The 21836-nt window shown below is 49.5% G+C and overlaps 9 protein-coding genes across 9 annotated transcripts; 4 read left to right on the forward strand and 5 right to left on the reverse strand.

Moving 5' to 3' along the window:
- The first annotated feature begins 284 nt into the window (after positions 1–284).
- Positions 285–1567, forward strand: BO87DRAFT_374519 (thioesterase family protein). The gene is made up of 2 exons (XM_025622801.1): positions 285–1151; positions 1212–1567. The coding sequence occupies exons 1-2, from the start codon at positions 642–644 to the stop codon at positions 1467–1469; spliced, it is 768 nt and encodes a 255-aa protein (XP_025482302.1). The 5' UTR covers positions 285–641; the 3' UTR covers positions 1470–1567.
- A 729-nt stretch (positions 1568–2296) lies between these two features.
- BO87DRAFT_457139 (uncharacterized protein) lies at positions 2297–3430 on the reverse strand. Its single transcript, XM_025628778.1, has 3 exons — positions 3391–3430; positions 3169–3326; positions 2297–3118 (listed from the first exon to the last, which is right to left on the reverse strand). Exons 2-3 carry the CDS (start codon positions 3241–3243, stop codon positions 2321–2323), a joined length of 873 nt encoding a protein of 290 aa, XP_025482303.1. The 5' UTR covers positions 3244–3326; positions 3391–3430; the 3' UTR covers positions 2297–2320.
- A 1003-nt stretch (positions 3431–4433) lies between these two features.
- BO87DRAFT_423800 (uncharacterized protein) lies at positions 4434–5393 on the forward strand (the record flags this gene model as incomplete). The annotated part of the gene is made up of 3 exons (XM_025627190.1): positions 4434–4463; positions 4614–4680; positions 4762–5393. The coding sequence occupies 3 exons, from the start codon at positions 4434–4436 to the stop codon at positions 5391–5393; spliced, it is 729 nt and encodes a 242-aa protein (XP_025482304.1).
- Positions 5394–5779: 386 nt separating this feature from the next.
- On the reverse strand, positions 5780–6504 carry BO87DRAFT_423801 (uncharacterized protein; the record flags this gene model as incomplete). Its single annotated transcript, XM_025627191.1, has 3 exons — positions 5780–6258; positions 6321–6393; positions 6469–6504. The coding sequence occupies 3 exons, from the start codon at positions 6502–6504 to the stop codon at positions 5780–5782; spliced, it is 588 nt and encodes a 195-aa protein (XP_025482305.1).
- Positions 6505–6870: 366 nt separating this feature from the next.
- On the reverse strand, positions 6871–9055 carry BO87DRAFT_457140 (cytochrome P450). The gene is made up of 8 exons (XM_025628779.1): positions 8970–9055; positions 8594–8861; positions 7987–8525; positions 7619–7939; positions 7545–7570; positions 7410–7494; positions 7195–7358; positions 6871–7149 (listed from the first exon to the last, which is right to left on the reverse strand). The coding sequence occupies exons 2-8, from the start codon at positions 8838–8840 to the stop codon at positions 6987–6989; spliced, it is 1545 nt and encodes a 514-aa protein (XP_025482306.1). The 5' UTR covers positions 8841–8861; positions 8970–9055; the 3' UTR covers positions 6871–6986.
- An 866-nt stretch (positions 9056–9921) lies between these two features.
- Positions 9922–12511, reverse strand: BO87DRAFT_374522 (class I SAM-dependent methyltransferase). The gene is made up of 10 exons (XM_025622802.1): positions 11971–12511; positions 11857–11903; positions 11712–11804; positions 11614–11655; positions 11498–11564; positions 11390–11430; positions 11120–11329; positions 10727–11063; positions 10483–10565; positions 9922–10401 (listed from the first exon to the last, which is right to left on the reverse strand). Exons 1-10 carry the CDS (start codon positions 12118–12120, stop codon positions 10362–10364), a joined length of 1110 nt encoding a protein of 369 aa, XP_025482307.1. The 5' UTR covers positions 12121–12511; the 3' UTR covers positions 9922–10361.
- A 1409-nt stretch (positions 12512–13920) lies between these two features.
- Positions 13921–15396, forward strand: BO87DRAFT_405069 (phosphotransferase family protein; the record flags this gene model as incomplete). Its single annotated transcript, XM_025625912.1, has 1 exon — positions 13921–15396. The coding sequence occupies one exon, from the start codon at positions 13921–13923 to the stop codon at positions 15394–15396; it is 1476 nt and encodes a 491-aa protein (XP_025482308.1).
- A 3145-nt stretch (positions 15397–18541) lies between these two features.
- Positions 18542–18960, forward strand: BO87DRAFT_384614 (CVNH domain-containing protein; the record flags this gene model as incomplete). Its single annotated transcript, XM_025624689.1, has 2 exons — positions 18542–18674; positions 18758–18960. 2 exons carry the CDS (start codon positions 18542–18544, stop codon positions 18958–18960), a joined length of 336 nt encoding a protein of 111 aa, XP_025482309.1.
- Positions 18961–19117: 157 nt separating this feature from the next.
- BO87DRAFT_374524 (uncharacterized protein) lies at positions 19118–21795 on the reverse strand. The gene has a single exon (XM_025622803.1). It carries the CDS (start codon positions 21475–21477, stop codon positions 19357–19359), a length of 2121 nt encoding a protein of 706 aa, XP_025482310.1. The 5' UTR covers positions 21478–21795; the 3' UTR covers positions 19118–19356.
- Between the last annotated feature and the right edge of the window lie 41 nt (positions 21796–21836).

Below are 21836 nucleotides of genomic sequence, written 5' to 3' on the forward strand. Positions count from 1 at the left end.
CCGGCGGGCTGATCCTTCTTTCGCTACCCCCCTGCTATGGATAGGCTAGTGTTTAGCTCCCGGGAAATTAATTATTGAGGTTCGAACTTCAGCCGATGATCTTCGTTAGTGCGTTGCGCGAACCCATGGCTGCCTCTCCGCCATGGGCCGTGATTTGTCAAATCCGCGTGCGGTTAAGGTGGTACATCTGGGACATGTGAACTTACCGTGAGTGCTTCGTCCATGTCATTCGCCCTGTGGGGTAATCCAGACTCTTCTGATCCCTTACGTGGAGCAACGTTCAGGTCAAAAAGGACCTCCCACCCCTCGTGCCTGTCCTCGCAAGCCAAGCATTGAAATTCTCCTCAAATCCCCTATCCCCCTTATCACTCTCCGACCAAAGAATCTCTCTCTATATACTACTCCTTAGCGACTATACGTGCAGGCGAGCAAGGATGTCATCACGAGTTCGACCCAACCTGCTGGATGTGGTTTCCTCTTTGTCCTCCGTCCCGGGGACGCGGAACCAATATGCCGTGAAGATTACACGGGACTGGTGTACCCAACAGTACGTCCGTTTGACAGCCGCATCCTTGCTCCATCACTCGACGGGCTGAGTTGACCAGAGCAGCTCTGTCCTTGGGGGATTTTCTACTGCGATTATGCTGGCCGCCGGTCAAAGGTTCCTCGACCAGGAACTTGGCGTAGGCCGGTATCCCGAGCCCGTTCATGCGTTCGTCCAATTTCTACACATGGTTCACCCTGGCCCGTCGATTATTACTTGCACTCTTTTACGAGTGTCCAAGAAACAATTCGTTCTACAAGTTGAACTGGCGCATGCCCCTAAGCCGGGAGAGGACTCCGACTCTTACCCAACTACAACTCTCGGTATCTTCACATACGGCGATATTAGCAAAGAAAAGGGCCTCACGCAAGAAACGCGGCCGGTAATCACTCGACCACCCCCTGATCGGCTCACGGAATGTGTTACTATCGATGACCCCGTCGTCAGTTCCACCCCTGTGACCGCGAAGATGAACTGGGTCGCCCCACGATCTCCACAGGGACTCTGGGGCCACCGCCTCGGCGGCCACAACCGCGAGGTCTGGCTGTCCTTCCGCGACGGCTCCAAACTATCTGACGTGTTACATCTGGCGTATCTTTCCGACTTGGTAAGCTGCGGTTCATACCAACATTCTTCTAGTTGTTGCTAATACGCCGCGTCCGGTAAGCCCCTGCAGCCACCAGCAACCCATATTCCGGACTTCTACGCTAAATATGCGATCTCCACCCTGTGTCTGTCGATCGAGTTCAAAAGACGGCCCGACCCGTCCACTGACTGGATCATGGTCCGCTCCAATTCCAACAAGGTCTCCAATGGCCGGTATGATGCTGCTTTGCAACTATTAGATGAGAGGGGGGATCTTCTCGCCTTGAGCAACCACGTTGTATTTACCTCGGACTTGAAGCCGAGGCCGGCTCGGCTGTGAGTGGGGCTGTGGATCTTTTAGTAGTATTTGAGCTTAGCGTTAGTCATATGTCACTGCAGTATGCGATGATATAAACAAAAGCGAGGTATTTAATTAAGAACATTAATCTGTAGTTACAAGTATGCATTAGCAGCACAATGGATTAGTTCCCGCCTTGATTCTTCGTGGGCAGGGCAGGTCACTCTGGATGGAAGCAATCATGCCATCAGCGAATGTACTCGAGAGGTAGGCACCTTTATTAGGTATGATTCAGTCATACTAGTTGTGAAGCTTCACATCACGACGAAATATAACCGATCATCTGAATTTCTGGGAAAAGCCCAGTTCTGTTCCGGCACGAGGACATGATCATGATGCTTAGTGCTTAGTAGTGGACCACATTCTCCAACCACCACTGCAATTATATATTAGTAGTAGTAGTAGTAGTAGTAGTAGTAGTAGTAGTAGTAGTCTCAATAGTTAGGGCAGATTTATGATACTACAAAATCAGTGCTTTATCTTCCAATCTTCGAGTTGAAAGATATAACAAAAAAGTATATTATTTGAATCTCCGTTAAGTGAAGAGGCGACTGTGCGTAATTAACATCAATATCATTCGCGTGCATTAAAAGAACTGAATTTAGGCCAGGTGTGATGGTAACTACAGGAAGAGTAAGATGTAGGATATGATCTAGAGAGTAGAAGAGTACAGGGAACGCCTTGCCCTTAAAAAAAAAAAAAAAAAAAAAAAAAAAAAAAAAAAAAAAACCCAGAATCGAAACCAAGGAAAGCTATATGGATTATGCAATGGAGAATCAGATCGACTTCTTCCAGAAACGAGAGATAAAGCAGCATTGTTTTGATCTCGATTCTCATGCAACTTCACTCCATGGATCGTCCATCTCATAGGCTGAGCTACTACTATGGGCGAACCCGCCTATACTGGATATGCCGAGAGGAGTATCATTGTTACTCTTTCTGTTGCTGAAGACGCTTGATGTTGATGGAGTAGTATTCGTACCGTTCACGGGCGTATCCTCGGATCCCGGCAAGCGACTTTGCTCACGTTCGCGTTTGACAGTTGAGCTAATTCCATTGCCCACGCTGAAGCTAGGATAAGAAGGGAAGCTTGATGTGGAGACATAGAAGTCTTCAGTTTTCCCCGTTGTAAGTGCCGGAGGCGAAGGAGGCATTTCAATGATCTCGACATCGCTTTCGTCGGAAGCAGGACCTGCCATTGTTGAGATTTGCGCAGACCTGGACTCCGCTTTGAGTGGAGGCTTCATATCGGTCTTTTCATCATCGAGCATGTCATCTTCTAGAGAGATTGCATCCATAATAGACTGTCCGGCTTTGCTTGAACTAGCTCCGCTTCGGGTTGGTGTTATCAAAATGGCGGGTGTTCTGGGAGCGGGTCTCCTTCGAGATGAGGAAGAGGAGATAGGCTTCTGGACCCCGTTGCGGCCCATACGTGGTGTTCGTGGAGCAGGAGAGGCAATACTCCCGGTAGTGGATTTTCGGGCCTTCGCAACGGGAAGATCAGTGATCCCCCGTTCTATGGCTTCCTGTCGGAGTTGATCGGCGAATGAATGAACTTTCCGGAAGCGGTTTTGAATTGCGTCGTACGTTGCTCCCTGTCCGAAGTAGGTAGCTATGGCATTGTAGTCGAGCTTGCTGGAACGTTAGTGGGATGCAGCCATGGGGAATGAAACTGCCGTACCTTTAGACTCGGATGGGCTACGACGAGCGCCGCACAGAGACGGTCGGCTGACTCGGGTTGTTTCCAATTGACCATTGTGTTGTGCTTTCAGTATTTTGCAACGGATGCCAATTGCAAATAATCAGAGATGAGGAAGTGCGAGATGATTAGGTTAGATCCTGTTGTGCGAAGTAAAAGAAATCTTAGTAAATTGATGCCAGAGACGGTGTGGAGGTAACACACATATCGAGTCTCCAGATGTTCAGTGAATGTCAAGGCATGGTTACTAGCCAGTCTTGGGACCACAGCTATGACCGCCAGTCAAACAGACGGCCGGGCGACAGGTCAGAAAGTTGGCCTGGGAACTACCCAGACACTGAGATTTAGTGACATGACTTTTATTGAGCTGACAGGCTAAACCCCGCAGACTCAAGAGAAGGGGAAGTACCTCTCTCTCATTTTCTGTGGAAGACTGTGTACTGCTCCACTGAATCTGTGGGAAAGGAGGAGAGTGTACTGGGTCCAGCCGAGAAGGTACCTGTCCACTGCCCACAGAGTTGATGTGTAGATTCCACCAGCGGGGAAGAAAGGCCGACTGGCTGCACAGAATCCCCACAACAGCACCGGATCCGATCAGTCATTTGGAACAGTAGATAGAAGAGATTCTACTCTGAAACAAGTCTGCATCCGATCCACGGCCGAGTTCGGGGAAGTATTGTTGCAGCATCCGCTGCAGCCAGAGGAAAAAAAGCCAAGTGGATAAGATAAGCACATGCAGAAACATCCACCCTGATGACAGGGATCGTCTGTCGAGACTAAGATGAGATCTGCATCACCGAATCCAGCATATCTACAATATACCTAGTGAAATAAAGTGCGCAGAATACACTGGATAGAAACTGACCACAGCCGGTGCTGAAGAAACCAGAGACATCTCTATAGTAGATAGCAAGTAATACATGAATAATAAGATAACCAGTCAATGTCGCTTGGAAATCGCTAGTCACTGTGTGAACCACAGCTATTCACTATAGAATAGTGAACACAGGAGAAAATGTATTTTCACATACCCTGAGCTGCTTTCCACTCCTTCCATTTCTTGTAGTCTGTTTTTGTCTCTTGTAAAGTTCTTCTTTTCCTCTTAACTTTTCTCTTCCTTACATACTCGCTCTGCTTTTGTGATTAAGTCTCTACTACAAACTCTTCTCTATTCTACTTCTTCAAAAAATATCGCAGCTTCTCTATACATACATAGAAAACCTTATCTGCACGAGGAAGAACCAACCATGAAGTGGACTCCTGAGAAAGATCAGCTTGTAAGTCTACTCCTCTTTCCCCTCTTCCTATCCAACGCACAACCTACACCATCTATACTATTTCCACTACCTACTCTACCTACTTTACTTACTCTACCCATTCTACCCATTCTACCCACCAACAAACAAACAACTCATCCACGAATCCAGCTGCTCCTCAAAATCCTCGAAACCCACTCCCTCTCCGTCGACGCCAAACGCGTGGCCGAAGCATGGCGTAAGTCTATTCCCCCCAGCTCCTTTTCCACTACTTACCCCAATCCAACCAACCAAACCCAAACTAACCACCACAAACCAGCTAAATCCCTCGGTACAGACATGCCCACCCCCCGCGCCATCTCCGAGCGGCTCGTTCGCATGCGAAACACCGCTCGCGAGTCCAGCGGCATGGAGGGGCACTTTTCCATCGGAAAGGGGCTAAAGACCGGGAGTCCAATGACCAAGTCTACTGCTACTGCCGCTTCCAGCCCTGCTTCTGTCTCTACTCCTCACAAGTTGCGCGTCAGTAATGCCAGAATGGGGTCGGCTTTGAAGAGGAAGCGCGATGATGATGATGACGATGAGGGTGGAGATGTGGGGGAGTATACGCCTACCCCAGCTAAGATGAAGGTGGAAGGAGGTAGTGATACTGAAATTGAGAATGGGATGGAGACCCCTACCAAGACCGTAAAGGGGAAGGGAATGAGCGCGAGGTCCTCTGCTCAGTTGAAGATGGAGGTGGTTGACTTGGAGAGCGAGGCGGAGGTTGCTCCTGTGAAGCGTGTTCGGAAGGCCAGTGCGCTTGCGCCTGGAATGGTGGAGTGGAAGGACGAGGATGATGAAGGAGAGGGGGAGAGCTCGGCCAGCGAGTATGTGCCTGAGGTGGAGGTTAAGGGGGAGGGAGTTTATAGTGCTGAGGAGTTTGATGATGGCGATTTGTATGATGCTTAGGTTTGCAAAGTCGGTTTATGGAGGTTGTTGAGAACTTAAGATCTGGTGGATGAACTGGACGGTGGATTATGAAGTTATGATGATTCTGCTTTTCATACCATGTACTTAATTACTCCAACACAAGTGAAATCTGCAAATGAAAACGCCTAGCTCAATTTCAATAGCTCAGATACCACTTATCCTAAGGTACAAACATCACCCAACCCAACGCCCTCTCCATCCCAAGTCATCATCCAGCAAACGAAAAGAACACAAATAACCACCATCCATCAAACGAGCCAATTACATAACCATCAACTTCCCCAAATCACCCAATCCATTCCCTCAACCACAAGCCATCTTGAAAACAAGAAAGCCACAAAGAAGCGAGAAGACCAACACCACCATCAAGCATCATCCTCCTCCTCACCCTTAACAACCGGACTCTCCTGCACCTCCTCACCACCAGCTCCATCTCCCTCACCAACACCACCCTCCTCAGCCCCAGGAGTCTCGGGAACACCAAGCTCACAAAGCACGTCCTCATCATCATCACTAACCTCCTCATTCTTAACAACCGCAGCAGTAGCAGTAGCAGTACCATCAGCCTTCTTAGCCCGCTTAGCCTTCGGCTTCTTAGCAGACGAGACAGTAGTAGAAGTACTAGCTTCACCACCCCCAGCAACGGGGTTCTTGCGGGGCCGGCCACGCTTTCTCTTCTCAGGAGTAGCGGGGGTGGGAGTAGTGGGTGTCTCGTTGCCCGGAGAAGTCATGGTAGTACTAGTAGTACCAGTCCCAGGGGACGAAGCGGTACCGCCGGGAGTAGAGGTAGAAACTTTGTCCTTGAGACGCTGGATGCGGTGTTGGACGGCGGAGACGGTGCAGCCTACGGTATGTGTGTTAGTATGGATGGATGGGTGGTTTTGGGGAAGAGGGGGGAAGACATACCGGGACCCATGAAGTTGGCCAAGGCGTGCATATCAATTTTCACGTTCGTGGTGGTTAAGATGCCGACTAGGAGCTGGGTGAGGAAGGGATGTGTTAGTTTGTGCTCGGTTGGGTTGGATTTGGGGGAAGAAGGGCGGGGGGGATGTACTCTAGCATCGTTGGTTTCATTCCAAGTCATGGGCATTTTGGCGGTTTGGGTTTGGTAAACTGGGATGTTCTTGTGGTGTGTGGGGAAGGTAGATAGAGAGAGGAGGATTGTGGTTGAGGTAGAGTGAAAACGGATGGGAAGAGATAAAGTAAGACGGAGAGAGAGGTTACAGTTGAAGAGGCGAGAAGGAGGAAAGTAAGAAAAGATGAGCAAGGGGATGGAGAGAGCTGAGGAAGTGTTCTACTTCGGAAGGGTTGTGGGTTGAGGTGGGGGTAAGGGAATTTGATTTTGATGGTTACATTCACTTGGAATATCACCAGTGTTAGGACTCAGTTTTTACTCTTGGGTTTGGAGATGGATTTAATTTGAGGTTTGTGGGAGGTTTGGGTTGCAATGCGATTTATTTAGTTGTAAGTGGCTTGGATATCATTATATGGACACTGGTTGAGCCATGGCGCGGTGGTATCATCAAACATGACAAGAAATGAAATGAGAAAGGCACAAAAGATAATAAAATCTCAGCGTGCCTTCTCGAAAATGAATTTGTTGTATTCCGCCGGATGATAGGATGAGAAATAGTCGTTATATCGCAGCTCCTCTCGGCTCTTCTGAGCTGTTTTCAAGTCGTCAAACTGTCGGAAAAGTCGGCCAAGCGTCACATACAGCTCGCAGTATGCAAGCCTACAGATGTCAGCACAGTTCAATCTCACATGTGAGGTAACCTACGGCATCCCGATACATTGTCTAGACCCCTTGCCGAAAGAGAACAAGTACTTCTCAAGAGACTTGCCAATTACCGGGTCAGTCCATCGGCTTGGGTCAAACGTTTCCGATTGTGGAAAAAGATCTTCGTTATGATGCATGGTCCACGAGCTCATGCTAACAACAGTCTAAACATATGTTAGCGGATCGACAATAATAGTGTCATGGTTGATGCACACCCCAGGAGGAACATGATAGCCATTGAACTCAGCGCCGACGTCAGGGACGACTCGTGGTAGTCTACCGGGGACTCCACAGGATAGCCTAGTTGAAGTGAGCCAATGTCTTTCCCGGTTCATCAGGTATCATATCACCTTAGAGCCTCCTTGATAACAGCGGTCTTCCAACGTTAGCTATGGTTATATCAATGGGAGTATCTGACGCATACCAAGTAGGGCAATCTTTCCAAAGTCACAAAGTCTATTTGCCCTTCCGGATCAGGAAACGCCTGCTTCAGCTCCTCCGTTAAGCGTTTATAGATTTCTGCATCCCGCACGACGTTGTAGGCAGCAATGGTCAGCGCATTCCCCGTTGTGTCTGCAGCCGCAGCCAGCATGATATAGGCCTCGTCTTCCAGCTCCTCCACTGTAGGCACCACATGAGCTTCAGTAGCCTCTGGGTGAAGAAGCTGGTGAAATATAGTTGACCGGCTTCCTTTCTCTCCCCGATCAACAGCGTCCTTTACCTTCAATATTTGGCGACGAGAACCCTGGGAGACGTCAGCCCTGATAGGTAAATCGAAAACATACGACCAACCTCACGATGCAACATCATCCTCGTCAATGGCTCACTAGTCAACTTGGCCAACCAGAACGGCGTGCTAAGTGAAAGCCCCTGTATAGCCGGGAATTGCTGAAAAAACCAAAATGCCGGACCAAAGCCTCGGATCATGTCAAAGAACTCGGCTCCAAAGTTCTTCTTGTTGAGAAAGCCGTAACAATTGCCAAAGGCGTAGTCACTGATGACATCCACAGAGATAGCTCGAAAGGCATGATGCAGGTCAATACAGCCGGTCGAGCTGAAAGACTCCCTCATGCGCCTGACCAGCTTGTCTGCCTTCTCCTGCACAATATCCTCCAGCTCAAGCACCTTTTTGCGCGAAAAGAAGGGGTTCAAGGCCGATCGCTTGACTCGATGTACGTCGGGGCTTGGTGCCGTAAAGGTCGCCTTGTGGGTGCCGAATGCGCCATAGAACTGAGGGTCCTTGCCATATCGTGATCCTATGTAGTAGATCTTCTCGCAGTTTTCAGGGTCGCTGAGGTGGATCTCGTCAGGTGTGATGCGGACAACGGGGCCTACGCTGCTTGAGTAACTGCTGCGAACAGGAGGGAATCAATCGTATCACACGGCACAATGAACATACCATATTGCTCATGCAGCTTTTGAACCTGAAGATAGAATGATCCACCTTGCATATTATACCAAAAGGCATACAGGTGCGTGGCCCGAGCAAGAAGTGGGCCCGGTAGATGGGCCAGGGGGTGGAAGAACAGCCGGTACACGATCGTCCAGATGCATCGTAGGATGAGCACGATGGACAGGACGGACGCCGTGAGTAATAATACATGGATTGAAACCATGGCGGACAGATGGCCTGGATCAAGCCTCATGTAGGACCCTGGAGGGAGAAAGGTGAACACCCCTGTCAGAGAGATCTTCCACTGCTTTAAATGGGGGTTATCGGGTGACCAGAAACCCTACTACCCCATCGATGCCACGCGAGTCTTACCAAGCCTGAATAATGATGGCAATCATCAGAAGGTCCTGCCTCATGCGGATTTGAACGAGCAGACCCCGCAAGGGGGCTAGCCTGGATGGGAATGGGTGAGCCGTCAGTTGGGATAGAAAGATGAGCAAGACGGACTACTAAGAAGATGGCATTAAGTCATGCGCTGTTCAGGCCTCGGTAACAAACTTCTCTGTGGCAGGTCCAAACATCTTGACTCGCCTCGGAAGCCCATCCGGTGCGAGAAATGGGCTCTTTCCAGCATACGTTCGGCATACATGAGGTAGGGACAACAGGTCATACTAGCCCTTCAGTTGCCTTCTGCAGTGCAGCCAGCAAAAAGCAATGGACCCAGTGGTCTGGTCCCAATTCCCGGCTGCAGAATTGCAGAATGTCCCGGAAAAGGGTTAATCTAGGCTCTTGGCGAGGATTGACATTCTTCAGACCTGTCATCCGCTGAGCAAGCCCAAGGCCCCATCTCGAATCATCTGTCGATTAATTTTAAACGGCCGTTACTGCTAACGGCTGGCTTTTAGTCAAATTAGCGGCCTATGCGACCAGTATCTGTGGTCCAAGTGGCCGGGTCTGACCCACGGCGAGCGATGACAAGGACAGCAGAGACAAGGGAACGAAAGACGCGAATAGTAAAAGAGGCATTTAGCACAATAGGAAGACAACAGTACAATAAAAACCGGCCGGGCGGGTCGGAGGTCGATCCGCGTCCCGTCATCTCCAAAAGTCCCCAATAGACGTGCCATGACTGGTCAATGGGTCTGTTTCCGGGTGGAGCTCGACTTTGATTCTGCGAGTGTGCGGCCTTCAGGAAGAAGATCGTCGTCTGACCAACCCCCGGGAAGTTAATGCCCCTGCGGTGTATGGTTGCAGGTTTGCAGAGAAGAGAGAGGACCGGTGGATGGGATGCACAAGGCGGCCAGGCAGACTGTGAGAGAAACAAGGAAGGCCACCTAACTAAAACTGCTCTACTCGGGGAAATGGTATCATCACCATCATCATCACCATCAGACGATGGTGAGCAATTTCGTGCAACCAAGGGACTGTCCGATACCGTGCAGAACCATAAATCATAATTGGGGTTGAACTGCAATCATTGGATGTTCTCCAGCTACACCGGCGGCCGTCATCCCCCGGTCGCCTCCACCATCCAAGCTCCCGACAACCAATCGAAGGCGCGTGCAACGCATACTGAGCAGGACACTAACTCATAAGTCCACATTAAACCCAAGCATTCCCGGCCGCCCCGACCTTTCATGACGGGGGACGTCGAGCCCCGATTCGCACACCTCTGCCAGGCTAGTCCTGCCTGTTTGCAGTAGTCTCCTGCGCACTGCATTTCCTCGCTTCGTATTCCAGTCAGCCGTGCCGCAGTGCATTTCGTCCCCAAACTCTAATAGGCACTTGTAGGCTTTTGTCCATACACCCCAACCCTGTTATAACCCAAAGGGAAACAGTCCTAAGTTAGCTTCGTGCTCGTCCAGTCCAGAAGGTTAAACACGACAGTGTCTTACACGTTGAAGTATGCGTGAGTATTCGGATCACGGAGGCCTTTTCGCATCTGGGCCAAGAAGACCTGCACTTCGGCATAGCTCCACTAAAACCAGTAAGGATTATCCTGTCAGCCTGTGTCCGATTGGCTGCTGTCAAGGGTGGTGCGCAACGCAAATACGAGGTATGACACTCTCAGACACACACCACAGAAGAAAGCATGCTCAAATGCTTCATCATCGAACTGCAAATGGAGGGTGGACTTACTCCCATGACTCGGGTCAGCAGTGCCATGGCCCATCCTTCAATTCCCTGCTCACAATGAACCAAGTTCCACATGCCTAGTTTCTTCAGCTTCTTGTCTCGACTCCACTGACCGACAGGCAACTTCATGCGGTGTTCCGTCACGTTATGAAATCCAGCCTGCTGCATATAGCCCTTAGCAAGATCGGCAATGCGAAAGGTCTTGCCGAACTTCTCGCCCGCCTCAATGAAGGTCTTCGACCAGACAGCTAGAACATGGTCGTCTGTCACCGTGCCATCATCCGATCGAAATTGTATGGACATCTCGAGCTGGTCAAACCAGCCCCCCGGCCGCAAGCGACTGGAAATGTGATGAGGGTTGAAACGTGCAACAGGAAGTCTTGTTGAGGTACTCACCTGAGGGCGTTCTGATAGAATGCGGGCCAGTCCGCGATCGCACCATACAGTGCACGAACGTGGATCAAATCGAAATGATTCTCTGGATAGACCCAGTCTTCCGTGGCATCGTCGATCTCGAACTGTAGATTGGGTGGTACAAAACCGGGCTGTATAGGCGACAGATCGGTGCCAATGACTTTTGCTGAAGGATATTCGTCTGCGCAATCACTGTTCAAGGAATAGTCAGATTCGCTCAAAATGGCCGATCTCGCGATTGCTTCTACTCACATGGCCCAGATCCCAGTGCCAGTGCCAACATCCAGCGCTCTCTGTCATGCCAGGGCCTCAGCGTTCGCCATGATCGTCAATGCCGTAGTCGTGCTACTTTTAACATACCTGTATGTTGTCGCTGATCGGCGCGAGTAGTAGTTTACCATCGAGAAGCAATGTAAACATATGATGACTGATACCAGCATTAGCCTGCGTATTAAGGGCGATTTCATGGAGCATACGCAATATCTAGTTGCTCATTTTGCATTTCGTCATTAGGACCCCTGTGACTTGATCAGGATAGTGCGCACACCGAAGCTAATAAATGATAGAGTCATACCAATAAGCCCCCTCCTTGTAGGCGTGATAGCGTCGTCCATTCTCAAATCGGTAGGAGGTGATCTCAGAGTTTAGCGACGTTGTATCGCTCGCGCTAAGCACTGTAAGCATGAGGGGTCAATGGTAAGGGCGATCGATAAACTTACAAATCTTCTGCATAGTCCGAGAACTCTTCTTCAGGCTCTGCCTCGTCCTGGTGAGTCCAAGTCAGCCGACAATTGGAGAAAATGAAGGTCGGCGATCAGTGGTAAGCAGCGTACTGAGTCTGAAGATTCACCATCGTGATGCCCTGCGACGGGCGCAGCGCTCTGGGATACGTTTTGTGGAGCCGAAGCCAAAGATGAGGTGGGTTGTGGGGGGTCATTAGCGGCAGCCCCTTGAGAATCGGGGATGGAAAAGGATTCCGCCATGGGGTCCAATTTTCGGGAAGCTCGTAGCGAAGTCGAGAAATAACAGCTGGGAAAGGAGACAGCCTCTAGGGTCAATATGGGGCAAGCTCCAGCAAATTGGTTTGTGTGTATCGAGAGAGATGGATGACGTTCGATCGGGGTCGATTTTCTGATTCCTTCGCTGTCAGGGTTGTTCCTTTTAAAGAGAGGGGGCTTCCCGCTTCCCGATTCGTGGCGAGCTGCAACTAGCTGAGGTGGTACTATTAGAGGTGCTAGGCTGCCTTCCTCGAATCCCCCTTGGAGATAGTCGTCACAATAGTAGCTCAGGACTATTTTCTCCCTAGCAAACAAAGATGATCGTTTTTCGCCACTCGTATCTTGTCAGCGGAAATCAGATGCAGATAAGATGCAGATGGATCGGACGACTGAGTTTCCAGCCTTGACACGATTTGACATCTATCCAATCCACGCGTGGGTGGAGACTCAAAAGTGGGCTGATCGAAGAACTTTTTGCCGCTTACTTGTGTAGCTCCAAATGCACACGATTCAGAAAATTCTCTGTACTTCCAGAAGTCCTCGGCGATGCATGAACAACGATGTAAAAGGATCTCTCTTTCTCTTGGCTCACGGGTCAGCCCCCACTTAAAGTAGGTGGATCGGCAACGTGTAAGCGTCTAGAAAGTACTCCCTGCAACGTCTTGTTCATAAATTCACTCATGCTCAAGATACCCTGTATAAATATTATCTTCTGGAAGTGTCCAAACATCTGGAGGACGTTGTTTCTTACCGGACAACACGGATACCAAGCACCTGCCGGCAGTACAGCCATCTATTTGCTATATCATATATTCCCAAGATGCTTCTGGTTCTACTTTTGTACTGAATAAGGAAGGTATATGATACAAAATCAAGTTTAAAGTGCGGTGCGAAAGCTTTTCTGGCACGGGTATGGCCCGTGCATGCAGCCTACTTAGTACTTTATATGCCAGTAACAACTAAATTGAGACTGCAGTACTAGGCCAAATATCCGGTGGAAGCGCCCAGGTAATTTATCTCAGGTCAGAGCACTTGATTCTGATCATTGAAAAAGCAAGAATGCACAGCTGGCCATGAATCAGGAAATTCAGTCGTACAGAGTGGTTTGTCAACATGTGCAAACTGAAATACATAAACTGCAATGTTTTGTGCTTAAGCTCGTAAATCTTATCTGTTCATTCCATGACACTTCTTCTCCCGTTCCTTATTGTTCGCCCATGCTGTGACCATCTGAGATCGCTTCGATCGCTCTTTGCAGCAGAGATAGATGTTCCTGAAGAGATCCAAAACAAAGAGAGGGGGTTATCAGATGAATGGGGTTTCTCTTAGATGATATCTAGGATTGTGGACTGCCATGACTATCAATGCCATACCAGATACTCATCATAACGACGATAGGTACTCTTGGCCATGATGAGCTGGTCCGCATCCTCTGTCTATCCAAGGCTTGGCCGAGTATTTCTATCAAAGCAATGGGAAGACAAACAATTCGGATCCAAGGACGATTGATGTATACCTCTTCCAGTGTCTGCATAGTGTTGAGGAGAGTTGCTATCCAGGTAGGATGGTGCTGTTCATTGAGAATTCCCGCAACGGCACCGTGCATATGATGGATCCTGTTTTCTTTTGCAGTGGGAAGCCTCACCCCTGTCGAGTTTTCCTCCCCCGCCTTCTCTCACCCCCTGGAATACTACGATGCCAGTGTTACAAAAAAACTTGCGCATACTTGCGTCTATTCTCATTGTTTTCTTACACACTTATTGAAAACCAGCCAGTGACACAAATATGCGACCCCGAATGCGTTTCGACGATGTGGCCTGGGAACAAGCCGAGGAAGTATCAGACAATTGGCTGCTTCAATTCCTCGACCATGACGTCCTAGTGCCGATCGGATATTTCATGCTCGAACACAATGGATGCAATGGGAACAATTTCAACATACTCGAGAAAGGCTCTTATAACATTTCGTTGCGATTGAAGAACGAACATGAATCTACCATTATTCGCCTGTCGCAGCCCGGCGCTGTCTTTTTCCCAGAGGAGAAAGTCATGAATGAGGTTGCTACCATGCGATTTCTCGCGGACAAGATATCAATACCTATACCGTTTATCCATCTCTCGGGAACAAAGAAACAGAGTCCACTCGAGTTGAGTCCATTCATCATCATGGATTATATCGAACATGAGACAAATATGTACCACGCTCTCAATACCCCGGGACGCCCGAGAGAAGAACGCGGGGTCCTAGATCCGGCTATCGACGATGACAGGCTTGGGATGCTCTATGGGGAAATCGCGGACATTTTACTTCAGCTTTCCGTTCCCTCTCTTCCTCAAATAGGCTCTCTCAGCCAGATCGATGACTTTACCTGGGACGTAACACGACGGCCTCTATCCATGAACATGAACGAACTCGTCCGAGTGGGAAGCCTGCCCCAATCAAAACTTCCAAGTATACACACTACATACACCACAACTTCGTCGTATCTCGAAGCTCTCGCAGATCTCAATATCGAGCATTTCATCCAACAAAGAAACGATTCCGTGGACTCTGCAGACGATTGCCGACGAAGATTTGTGGCGAGGCAGCTTTTTCGTAAACTTGCCAGGGACAAGCGACTCAACAATCTTGCGCTTGACAAGGGGCCATTTAAATTATGGTGTGATGATTTACTCCCGGCTAACGTGCTTCTGCATGGTGATTTTAAACTTGCCGGCGTGGTCGATTGGGAGTTCACATACGCTGCACCCGCCGAGTTTTCTTATGCGCCTCCTTGGTGGTTGCTCATTGAGAAGCCCGAGTACTGGTCAGAGGGTCTCGAGGACTGGACCGAAAAGTTCGACGTCCGGCTGAAGACTTTCCTTAAGGTGATGAAGAAACATGAAGACAATGCGATACAAAAGTGTCAATTGAACGAGAATCAACGGCTGTCGAACCACATGCGTGAGAGCTGGGAAAGTGGGGATTTCTGGGTTATGAATGCAGTAACGCATAGCTTTGCCTTTGATGCGATTTACTGGCAAAAGATAGACCCACGCATTTTTGGACTTACAGTGGACTACGAGGAAGCATGGAGAGATAGACTTGATCTGCTAAATGAACAGGAAAAAGATGATATGGAAGAATTAGTGTCTCGGAAGTTGGAAGTAATGGAAAGCAGAGTCTTGGCTTGGGATCCGGATGAATATACGATGGCCTTTCACCAGCAATTGAAGAGGCGGAAAGAGAAGGGAGATGGAGCAATAAGCGAGGGGGACTAGAGGAGAAAGACGCGATGGTAGGTATTTACTATATAAAATCCACGTGAGGTTGAGTGCGTGTGGTTGCCCATAGAAGCCTTCAATTGCATTTGGTCAAACAACAATATACCACACATCATAATTAGCATGGCTCGGTCTCGCGCTAGCAGGAATATCCCCGCTGGAACTCCGTAGAACGAACCATTATTGAGAAATTACGGTCTAGACTGTGAACCATCATCTGTGGCTCTATCGTCTCACATAGATTCTGCGCTCCCGTCGGCAATCACCGGTACTGGTCATATCAGTAGACACCGTGCTTTTGAATCTTGCGAGGATGAAGCCACAAACACAGCTATGCCTGGAGTTAATTGACTCGTCAAAGTATCCGTGACTTGACGAGGGCGTAAATGCGTTGTGCGCGGGATGTGGGGAAGAAGGAGAGGAAAGGAGGGGGGGGGGGGGGTTTATACTCTACAGAATCGTGCCTCAGGACCATACAACTCGTCACGAGATGCAAAGGCACGCCAGCAGGCATGATGGTCTAATCAGCACAGGATCCAATACTAGGGTCTATGCGAAGCGAAGCGAAACGGCCAAATATGTTTGCGATGAACAGTAAGCTACCACTCCATGGCCTTGACATAGGACTACTCGGATCAGTTGTTGTGTCCATGCATGATGGCCGTAGTAGTGGCTGTGCGATATACTAATATTCCACTGCATTCTATTACACTTGCCACCTCACAAATTGGCAAGGAAGGTTACCCGGACGGGGGGAGGGGCAGCTGCTGACGTTGACAATTGCCAACAAGCCTGATTATATTCCCGCTTCACGGAAGGACATGGAATTATCATGGTGGGATGGGACAGGGATGTAGCAAACAAACTAGATGCACGGTGCTGTACTCGACAATGTGAGGACGGAAAGCCAAACGGAGCCGGACATGCAACTCTTCGGCTTCCTGCATATGGATATCCGCGTCTCGGCTGATAGTTATGATTCGGACGCTGGTATACTGGTTGTTGGTAATCTACGATAGCCTCGGACGCAAGCAGTCAGAGTTGCCTGTCATTGACAGAATCAGATAAATAGGTAACATGGAAGGAGACTACATAGATCATAAACATATCACACTTCCTATGGCTGACAGGAATGGAAGAACCGTGGTTGAGGGAGCGGAAGGACGGGCCCGCTCGTTGGGCCGAACCTTGTTCTTGTTCTTGATCTTACGGGAATGCCGCATGTAACATCAGCTTACTGGAGGCGTAGGAAATGCGCATGAATTATATGTTGACGAATGGGTGATTATGTCAATAAAAAGAGTTGAAGAAAGCCACAGTAGCTTATGGAATAATACCTTTCATCTGTCCTCGTTACATTGTGTTCTGAGCTGGGTCAGCATCAGACGCCAGTGCTTCAAGAAAGCTGAGATGGCTGTCACTTGCTTTCAGAAAGAGCTCGGGAATAATAGTGGGGAACAATACCTTAGGTGTATGTTTTGTTGTTATGAGGACAATAGTCATCACTAATGAGAAGGTAAGGGTCTTGGTAGCAGGTCTTACAGGGGAATCTTTATCAAGTAACTAATCTAATCCATCCATTTAACCATGGTCCGCTGTTCCAAGGCTTCCCATTGATGAATCTTTTGTGTTAGGAAGGAGCGACCGGGGGAGACAGAACCCGAATACGACTGGGGTACCTTGGTTTAGAAGTCAGAGCCGAAGAGAAAGAAGACACTTCGACCACAATCATCATTAATGTCTCACTCTGTCCAGATGCGTTAGCTCGCAGCCAGATATGCAGCTGAGTTATAAGCTAACTAGTAGTTAAGCTGCCCGCGGGACAAACGTAAGCCAACAGAGACCAGAACCAGTGGTTTTGGCCTGGTCGCTTGCATGCGATATTCATAGCATCTGTTACAGATCGAGATCGCACCCGATGCTGGGCACCAAGCGAAGCGGGCATTCCGATGCAAGGAAGGGCCAGACAAATAATAAGACCACGCAACTGCAAGAGGGGTAATGTGTTCATCCGCTGGGAGGCATTTCGCCCCATCAACAGCGTGCCAAGAGGAGGATTCGCCAGGTCAAACAGTCTCCATAGCGGGGTTTTCCTGGGATAAGCCACACCACAGGTTTTGGGTCCGCGGAATGCAAAGCGCTGCCAGCCAACGGTCTCCCAAACTCTCCAAAGTTTTTTTGATTGCCTGAGGCACTCAGCCCTGTCAGGGGCATTTCCAACGTCTTGGCCAGCAAGACAAGAAGTTTGAAACACAGCCACTCCGCCCGGAATCGCTCAGTCCAGGAACCCAGTGTTGTCAATCAGCCTTATGTCATTCTGTCGGCTCTGATTCACTTGCCAAGGGATTATCCCGTGGGGCGTCGTTGCGCCCAGTGACCGTCAGCCCAACAGAGCCTTGGACGACGCATCTGCGACCAGCCGGATCCAGCACCAGCCGCAAATGCTCATCGATGACAAGCATGTCGCCATTCCATTTTCAACGCACAGCGGGGGGCATGACATGCACCAAGCGTCATACCAAGACTGCTGCCTAGGACAATAGGGAATCGGACGACTGGCAATGGAGATGGAGCCCTGTCTGTGGCTGAGATGAAGGGGGAAGGACCCTTTCAGGGTCCACCGCTGACCTGTCTGCCAAGAAGCCTCGTTGAGCACGCGGAGTGGGGGGAATACTGGCCCCAGAGACCACCATGAAACAATAATTGTCGATTCTATGGAGCAACAAGCCACAATAGTGGAAATTTTGGCGCCTTTCTGGGGCTAGCAACGTTGAACTGTCAAATCACCGTTCATGGTGCTTCACTCCATACTGGGGTTGTTGCATAGCATTCCCCTATCCCAGGAAGCCCCCACGAAAATAGCCTACCTACTTACCAGGTTGTCGACAATCAATCAATTGAGTGCTCAAGCCACTGGCAAATGACCAGAGGCCAAGTGTATGATATCTATGCACAGCATCTCTTGGTGACTGCGATGAGCCGACTCCACTGATGCTCGACGAAGTATAAAAACCCCCTCCATCCCAAGTCCAATCTTCTTCTCCTCCATCAACAAAAGAAACCACAACCACAAAGCAATCAATCTCATCACACATTCATCTTCCGTCTATTCCCTCATAACCTCTTTTACAACTCCATCACAATGAGCTTCTACCGTACCGCCGATAACATCCGCGTCGAAGACGACCACTGGCTGGTCGCTAACGTCGCCAACGAAGAGGGAGAGATGGTGGAATCTAGATTCGATCTCAACTCTTGCATTGGAAACGACGAGGGTATGTGATATGCTACCAAGCTACCAGAGCTTAGCCATCTTCTACTTTGGTTATAAATTAAGCTAACCATCTACACCCAACAGGTCGCTTCCTGTGGGGCGGCAACGACTTCGCTGGCAGCGCCGAAGAGATCAGCTTCGCCATCGAGGGCGAGGACAATGTTCCCGTTCTGAGAGCTAAGCTCTCCAACTCCGAGGGCGAGCAGTTTGACGCTGATGTCAATCTGGCCGAGCACATCACCAACAACAACGGTGAGCTGGAGTATCAGGAGGAGTCCCTGTTGTAAGGGCGGATTGTATCATTGAGTGTATCATGGCAGACAGTTATCATGTCTTGATAAGTTTATGTGGAACTATATGAAATACCATTACCTCTGAACAAGCAGCATGCTTCTATCCCATGATAGAGTTCTTGTTTCTACCGCTTGCTTCAGTTGAAATTTCGTCTAATATTGTAAGATTGCCCGCATAAGGTACAAAGTAGATGTAACTTGGTAAAAGTTGCAAAACAGCCCACTCGTAGTCCCATTGCCCATCCTAAAGAAGAAACTCCCCATCCCCGGAAATCAAGCCTTTATCGATCCCGAACTCCTTGACCAAATTACCCAGTGTGTATCATGTAAAATCAGGAGGAACAAACTAGATAAAGCAAACGTAATCGCCAACAGGTCTGAAAGATAAGTTTACCACGCGTGTCTCCCATCATTGACGTCCAAATCATTCCCATTCCAGTCTTCATCGCCACTGAGCTCGTCGTCGAGGAAATCCCCCTCATTGTATTGTGTCTCGGACGGACGCTGATTGTCAATACGGACCATCACAACATCACACATGCCTTGTCTCGCAGTCAGTGGTTTGTCGCTGGCCTCCCGGGATTGCTGCTTCTCTGCGTTTTCGGTTTCATCATCGCCAGTCTCAGAAAATTTCCTCAGAGCAAGACGCGCGCTCTTGCGTTTAGATGGCGTCGAAAACCCGCTATGTTGGGTGTCAGAGTGCGTATGACTCTCCTCGGCTTGTGGGTTACGACTATGGGTTACATCTGATTGCGGAGCGGCGCGAGGGATAGATCGGAGGTTCGGGTCCGGGGGTTGACTTCGTCGCAAAAACGTCTTCTCTAGCTTTCCGATCCATTTTTCTCGAAAAGACGCACGATCTCGCCAGCCGATCTTGAGGATTGCACTGATCACAAGTCGTCGCAAACTTCGCAGTTCAGACGCCGCATCGATGAGCGTCCCAAAGAAGACCTCAGCTGTCGTATCGTCCCATTTGCGTAACTGAATCAATTCAATGTCTTGTAGCGTGGATGGCCAGGTTGGAACACCGGTTGACAGGTCAAGCAGGGTTTGAAAATGGGGTTCGACGTCGTGATAGCTCGACGCATCATACATGGATATATCCATTCTGAACTTCTCGAGATTCTTGCAGGACTCTGCAAGATTCACAGCGAAGGCTAGGCTTAGATGGCGGTTATGTCTCAGATCTAAGATTTGAAGATGATGGCCATGAGAGAAGAGAAATGAGCCAAGATTCATGGCAGTGACGTTGTCGCAATTGTTAATGGTGAGTGAAGTAAGTCCCATCGGCAAGTTGGGGAAGAGGTATTCGTTCACAATGGAACATTGTACAAAGTCCAAGCGGCGCAGGTCCGGGAGTTCTCGTAGTGCTGTGGCGAGAACCACTTCATTTTCGTCGGAGCCCAACTCGTCACCATCCGCATCCTCCGAAGTTAAGTGCAACAATCGAAGTTCCTGGAGTCTATGAAATGCGGGCTGCAAGTGTTTTTCTAGCATGACGGGTAGCAGCTGTCTGGTCTCCATGAAACGACTGTTCCATTCCCATGACCGTAGGTGTATTGAACTGGAGACCAGTGATGCAAAGAGAGAATCCGGATATGTCCATCTCGACCTTGGGTTCAGCCAGGGGGAGCCGCCCAGAAAGTAATCTTCTTTATGGTAGAGACGCAGTGTTTTGACCTGAGGGGTTTGTTCAATTAGCCTTGACAACTCAAAATATCCCAGAGTCGGTCCACTCTTGTAAAATAAAAGACTCTCAACGTCAACATGCAGTTCTTTGACCTTGCTAACGTAGTTAGTGGAAAGAGAGTCTTGGGGCTTAGCCAGTAGCTGTAACAAAGCATGGGCCTTAGCTGCTGGCAGGAGGGGAGGACAATGATAGAGAGCCGCCAGCGCAGGTTCATGAAACGCATGACACATCAAAGCAATGTTCACGAGCCACTGGACTGAGCTATCCCTACTCGCGGTCTTTTCATCCATTAGTGGGCTCGCTGCACAGGAGAATATATCAAAGAGTATGTGGTATGGGAGAGTTTGCCATGGTGGAATGACCCCCGAAGTAACAATCGGCGTATTATCTTCCTCAACCTTCCTACGTTTTTTGAGCGGTCGGCCAAGCTCGATACGTCTCCGACCTGTGCGCTTTTCCACGTTCTTTGTCTGGGAGCGAGTCTTCACCGTTCGGTTGCGCGGGGCTCGTGATGGCGCGGATCGACTGTTCGTCTCAGTAAACGGGTAAGTAAGATGCTCAGGAGCGTCAATCGTAGGGACTACAGCCTCCGGCTCATCATTGGTGGCATCAAAGTCATCGTCAGTGGATTCCTCACGGTAGGATTTGGGCATGCGAGCTGAGTTGCGGGGGCGCAGCGAGAGCGACAAGCGCCTCGCTCGTTCCTCGTCTGACTGGGTATCCTCGTCATCACGACCTTCGGAGCTGCTTTCTTCATGGTAGGATTGGACTTGGGTGCGACTGGAACGGATGGGACGAGACGATCTCGATGACGGAGCCATAGCGAGACGAGTGAATTGATTTAGTAGTAGGCGGTGTGAGAGACCACAGGGAGTGGCAGGCGGCACAGGAGCTGTTGCTGCTAGTGCGGCTGCTACTAAGCTCCAGGTGGTGTACGGTAGGCGGGATGCAGGGGAGAGGATCGCATTTCATCTGGATGAACACCAAGGAAGATGAGAAGAGAGAATGAGAAGAGTAGCTAGGGAAAGAGAAGGTGAGTTTGTGAAGAAGGATAGGATGTAGGAGAAAGAAAGAGGAGGTGATTTACGGAGTAGTGAGTAGGAAAAGGAAAGAATGATGTCGCCGTTCCAGGACCATCGCAGCTTCCCAGTTGGGGAAGGCGGAAAGGCGGACAGGCGGG

Source organism: Aspergillus neoniger (genome assembly GCF_003184625.1).
Source record: "Aspergillus neoniger CBS 115656 unplaced genomic scaffold BO87scaffold_8, whole genome shotgun sequence".
NCBI classification, from domain to species: Eukaryota; Fungi; Ascomycota; class Eurotiomycetes; order Eurotiales; family Aspergillaceae; genus Aspergillus; species Aspergillus neoniger.

Excerpts from the sequence above, each read along its gene's own strand:
- BO87DRAFT_374519 (XM_025622801.1), top strand. The coding sequence starts at position 642 with ATGCTGGCCGCCGGTCAAAGGTTCCTCGACCAGGAACTTGGCGTAGGC. Across the intron at positions 1,152-1,211 it reads TGGCGTATCTTTCCGACTTG|CCCCTGCAGCCACCAGCAAC; the intron begins GTAAGCTGCGGT and ends GCGTCCGGTAAG.
- BO87DRAFT_457139 (XM_025628778.1), bottom strand. The coding sequence starts at position 3,243 with ATGGTCAATTGGAAACAACCCGAGTCAGCCGACCGTCTCTGTGCGGCG. Across the intron at positions 3,119-3,168 it reads TAGCCCATCCGAGTCTAAAG|CTCGACTACAATGCCATAGC; the intron begins GTACGGCAGTTT and ends CGTTCCAGCAAG.
- BO87DRAFT_457140 (XM_025628779.1), bottom strand. The coding sequence starts at position 8,840 with ATGAGGCTTGATCCAGGCCATCTGTCCGCCATGGTTTCAATCCATGTA. Across the intron at positions 7,940-7,986 it reads GGATGATGTTGCATCGTGAG|GGTTCTCGTCGCCAAATATT; the intron begins GTTGGTCGTATG and ends GACGTCTCCCAG. Across the intron at positions 7,495-7,544 it reads GTTATCAAGGAGGCTCTAAG|GCTATCCTGTGGAGTCCCCG; the intron begins GTGATATGATAC and ends CACTTCAACTAG.
- BO87DRAFT_374522 (XM_025622802.1), bottom strand. The coding sequence starts at position 12,120 with ATGGCGGAATCCTTTTCCATCCCCGATTCTCAAGGGGCTGCCGCTAAT. Across the intron at positions 10,566-10,726 it reads TGCTGACCCGAGTCATGGGA|TGGAGCTATGCCGAAGTGCA; the intron begins GTAAGTCCACCC and ends TACTGGTTTTAG. Across the intron at positions 10,402-10,482 it reads ACTCACGCATACTTCAACGT|GGTTGGGGTGTATGGACAAA; the intron begins GTAAGACACTGT and ends GGGTTATAACAG.
- BO87DRAFT_374524 (XM_025622803.1), bottom strand. The coding sequence starts at position 21,477 with ATGGCTCCGTCATCGAGATCGTCTCGTCCCATCCGTTCCAGTCGCACC.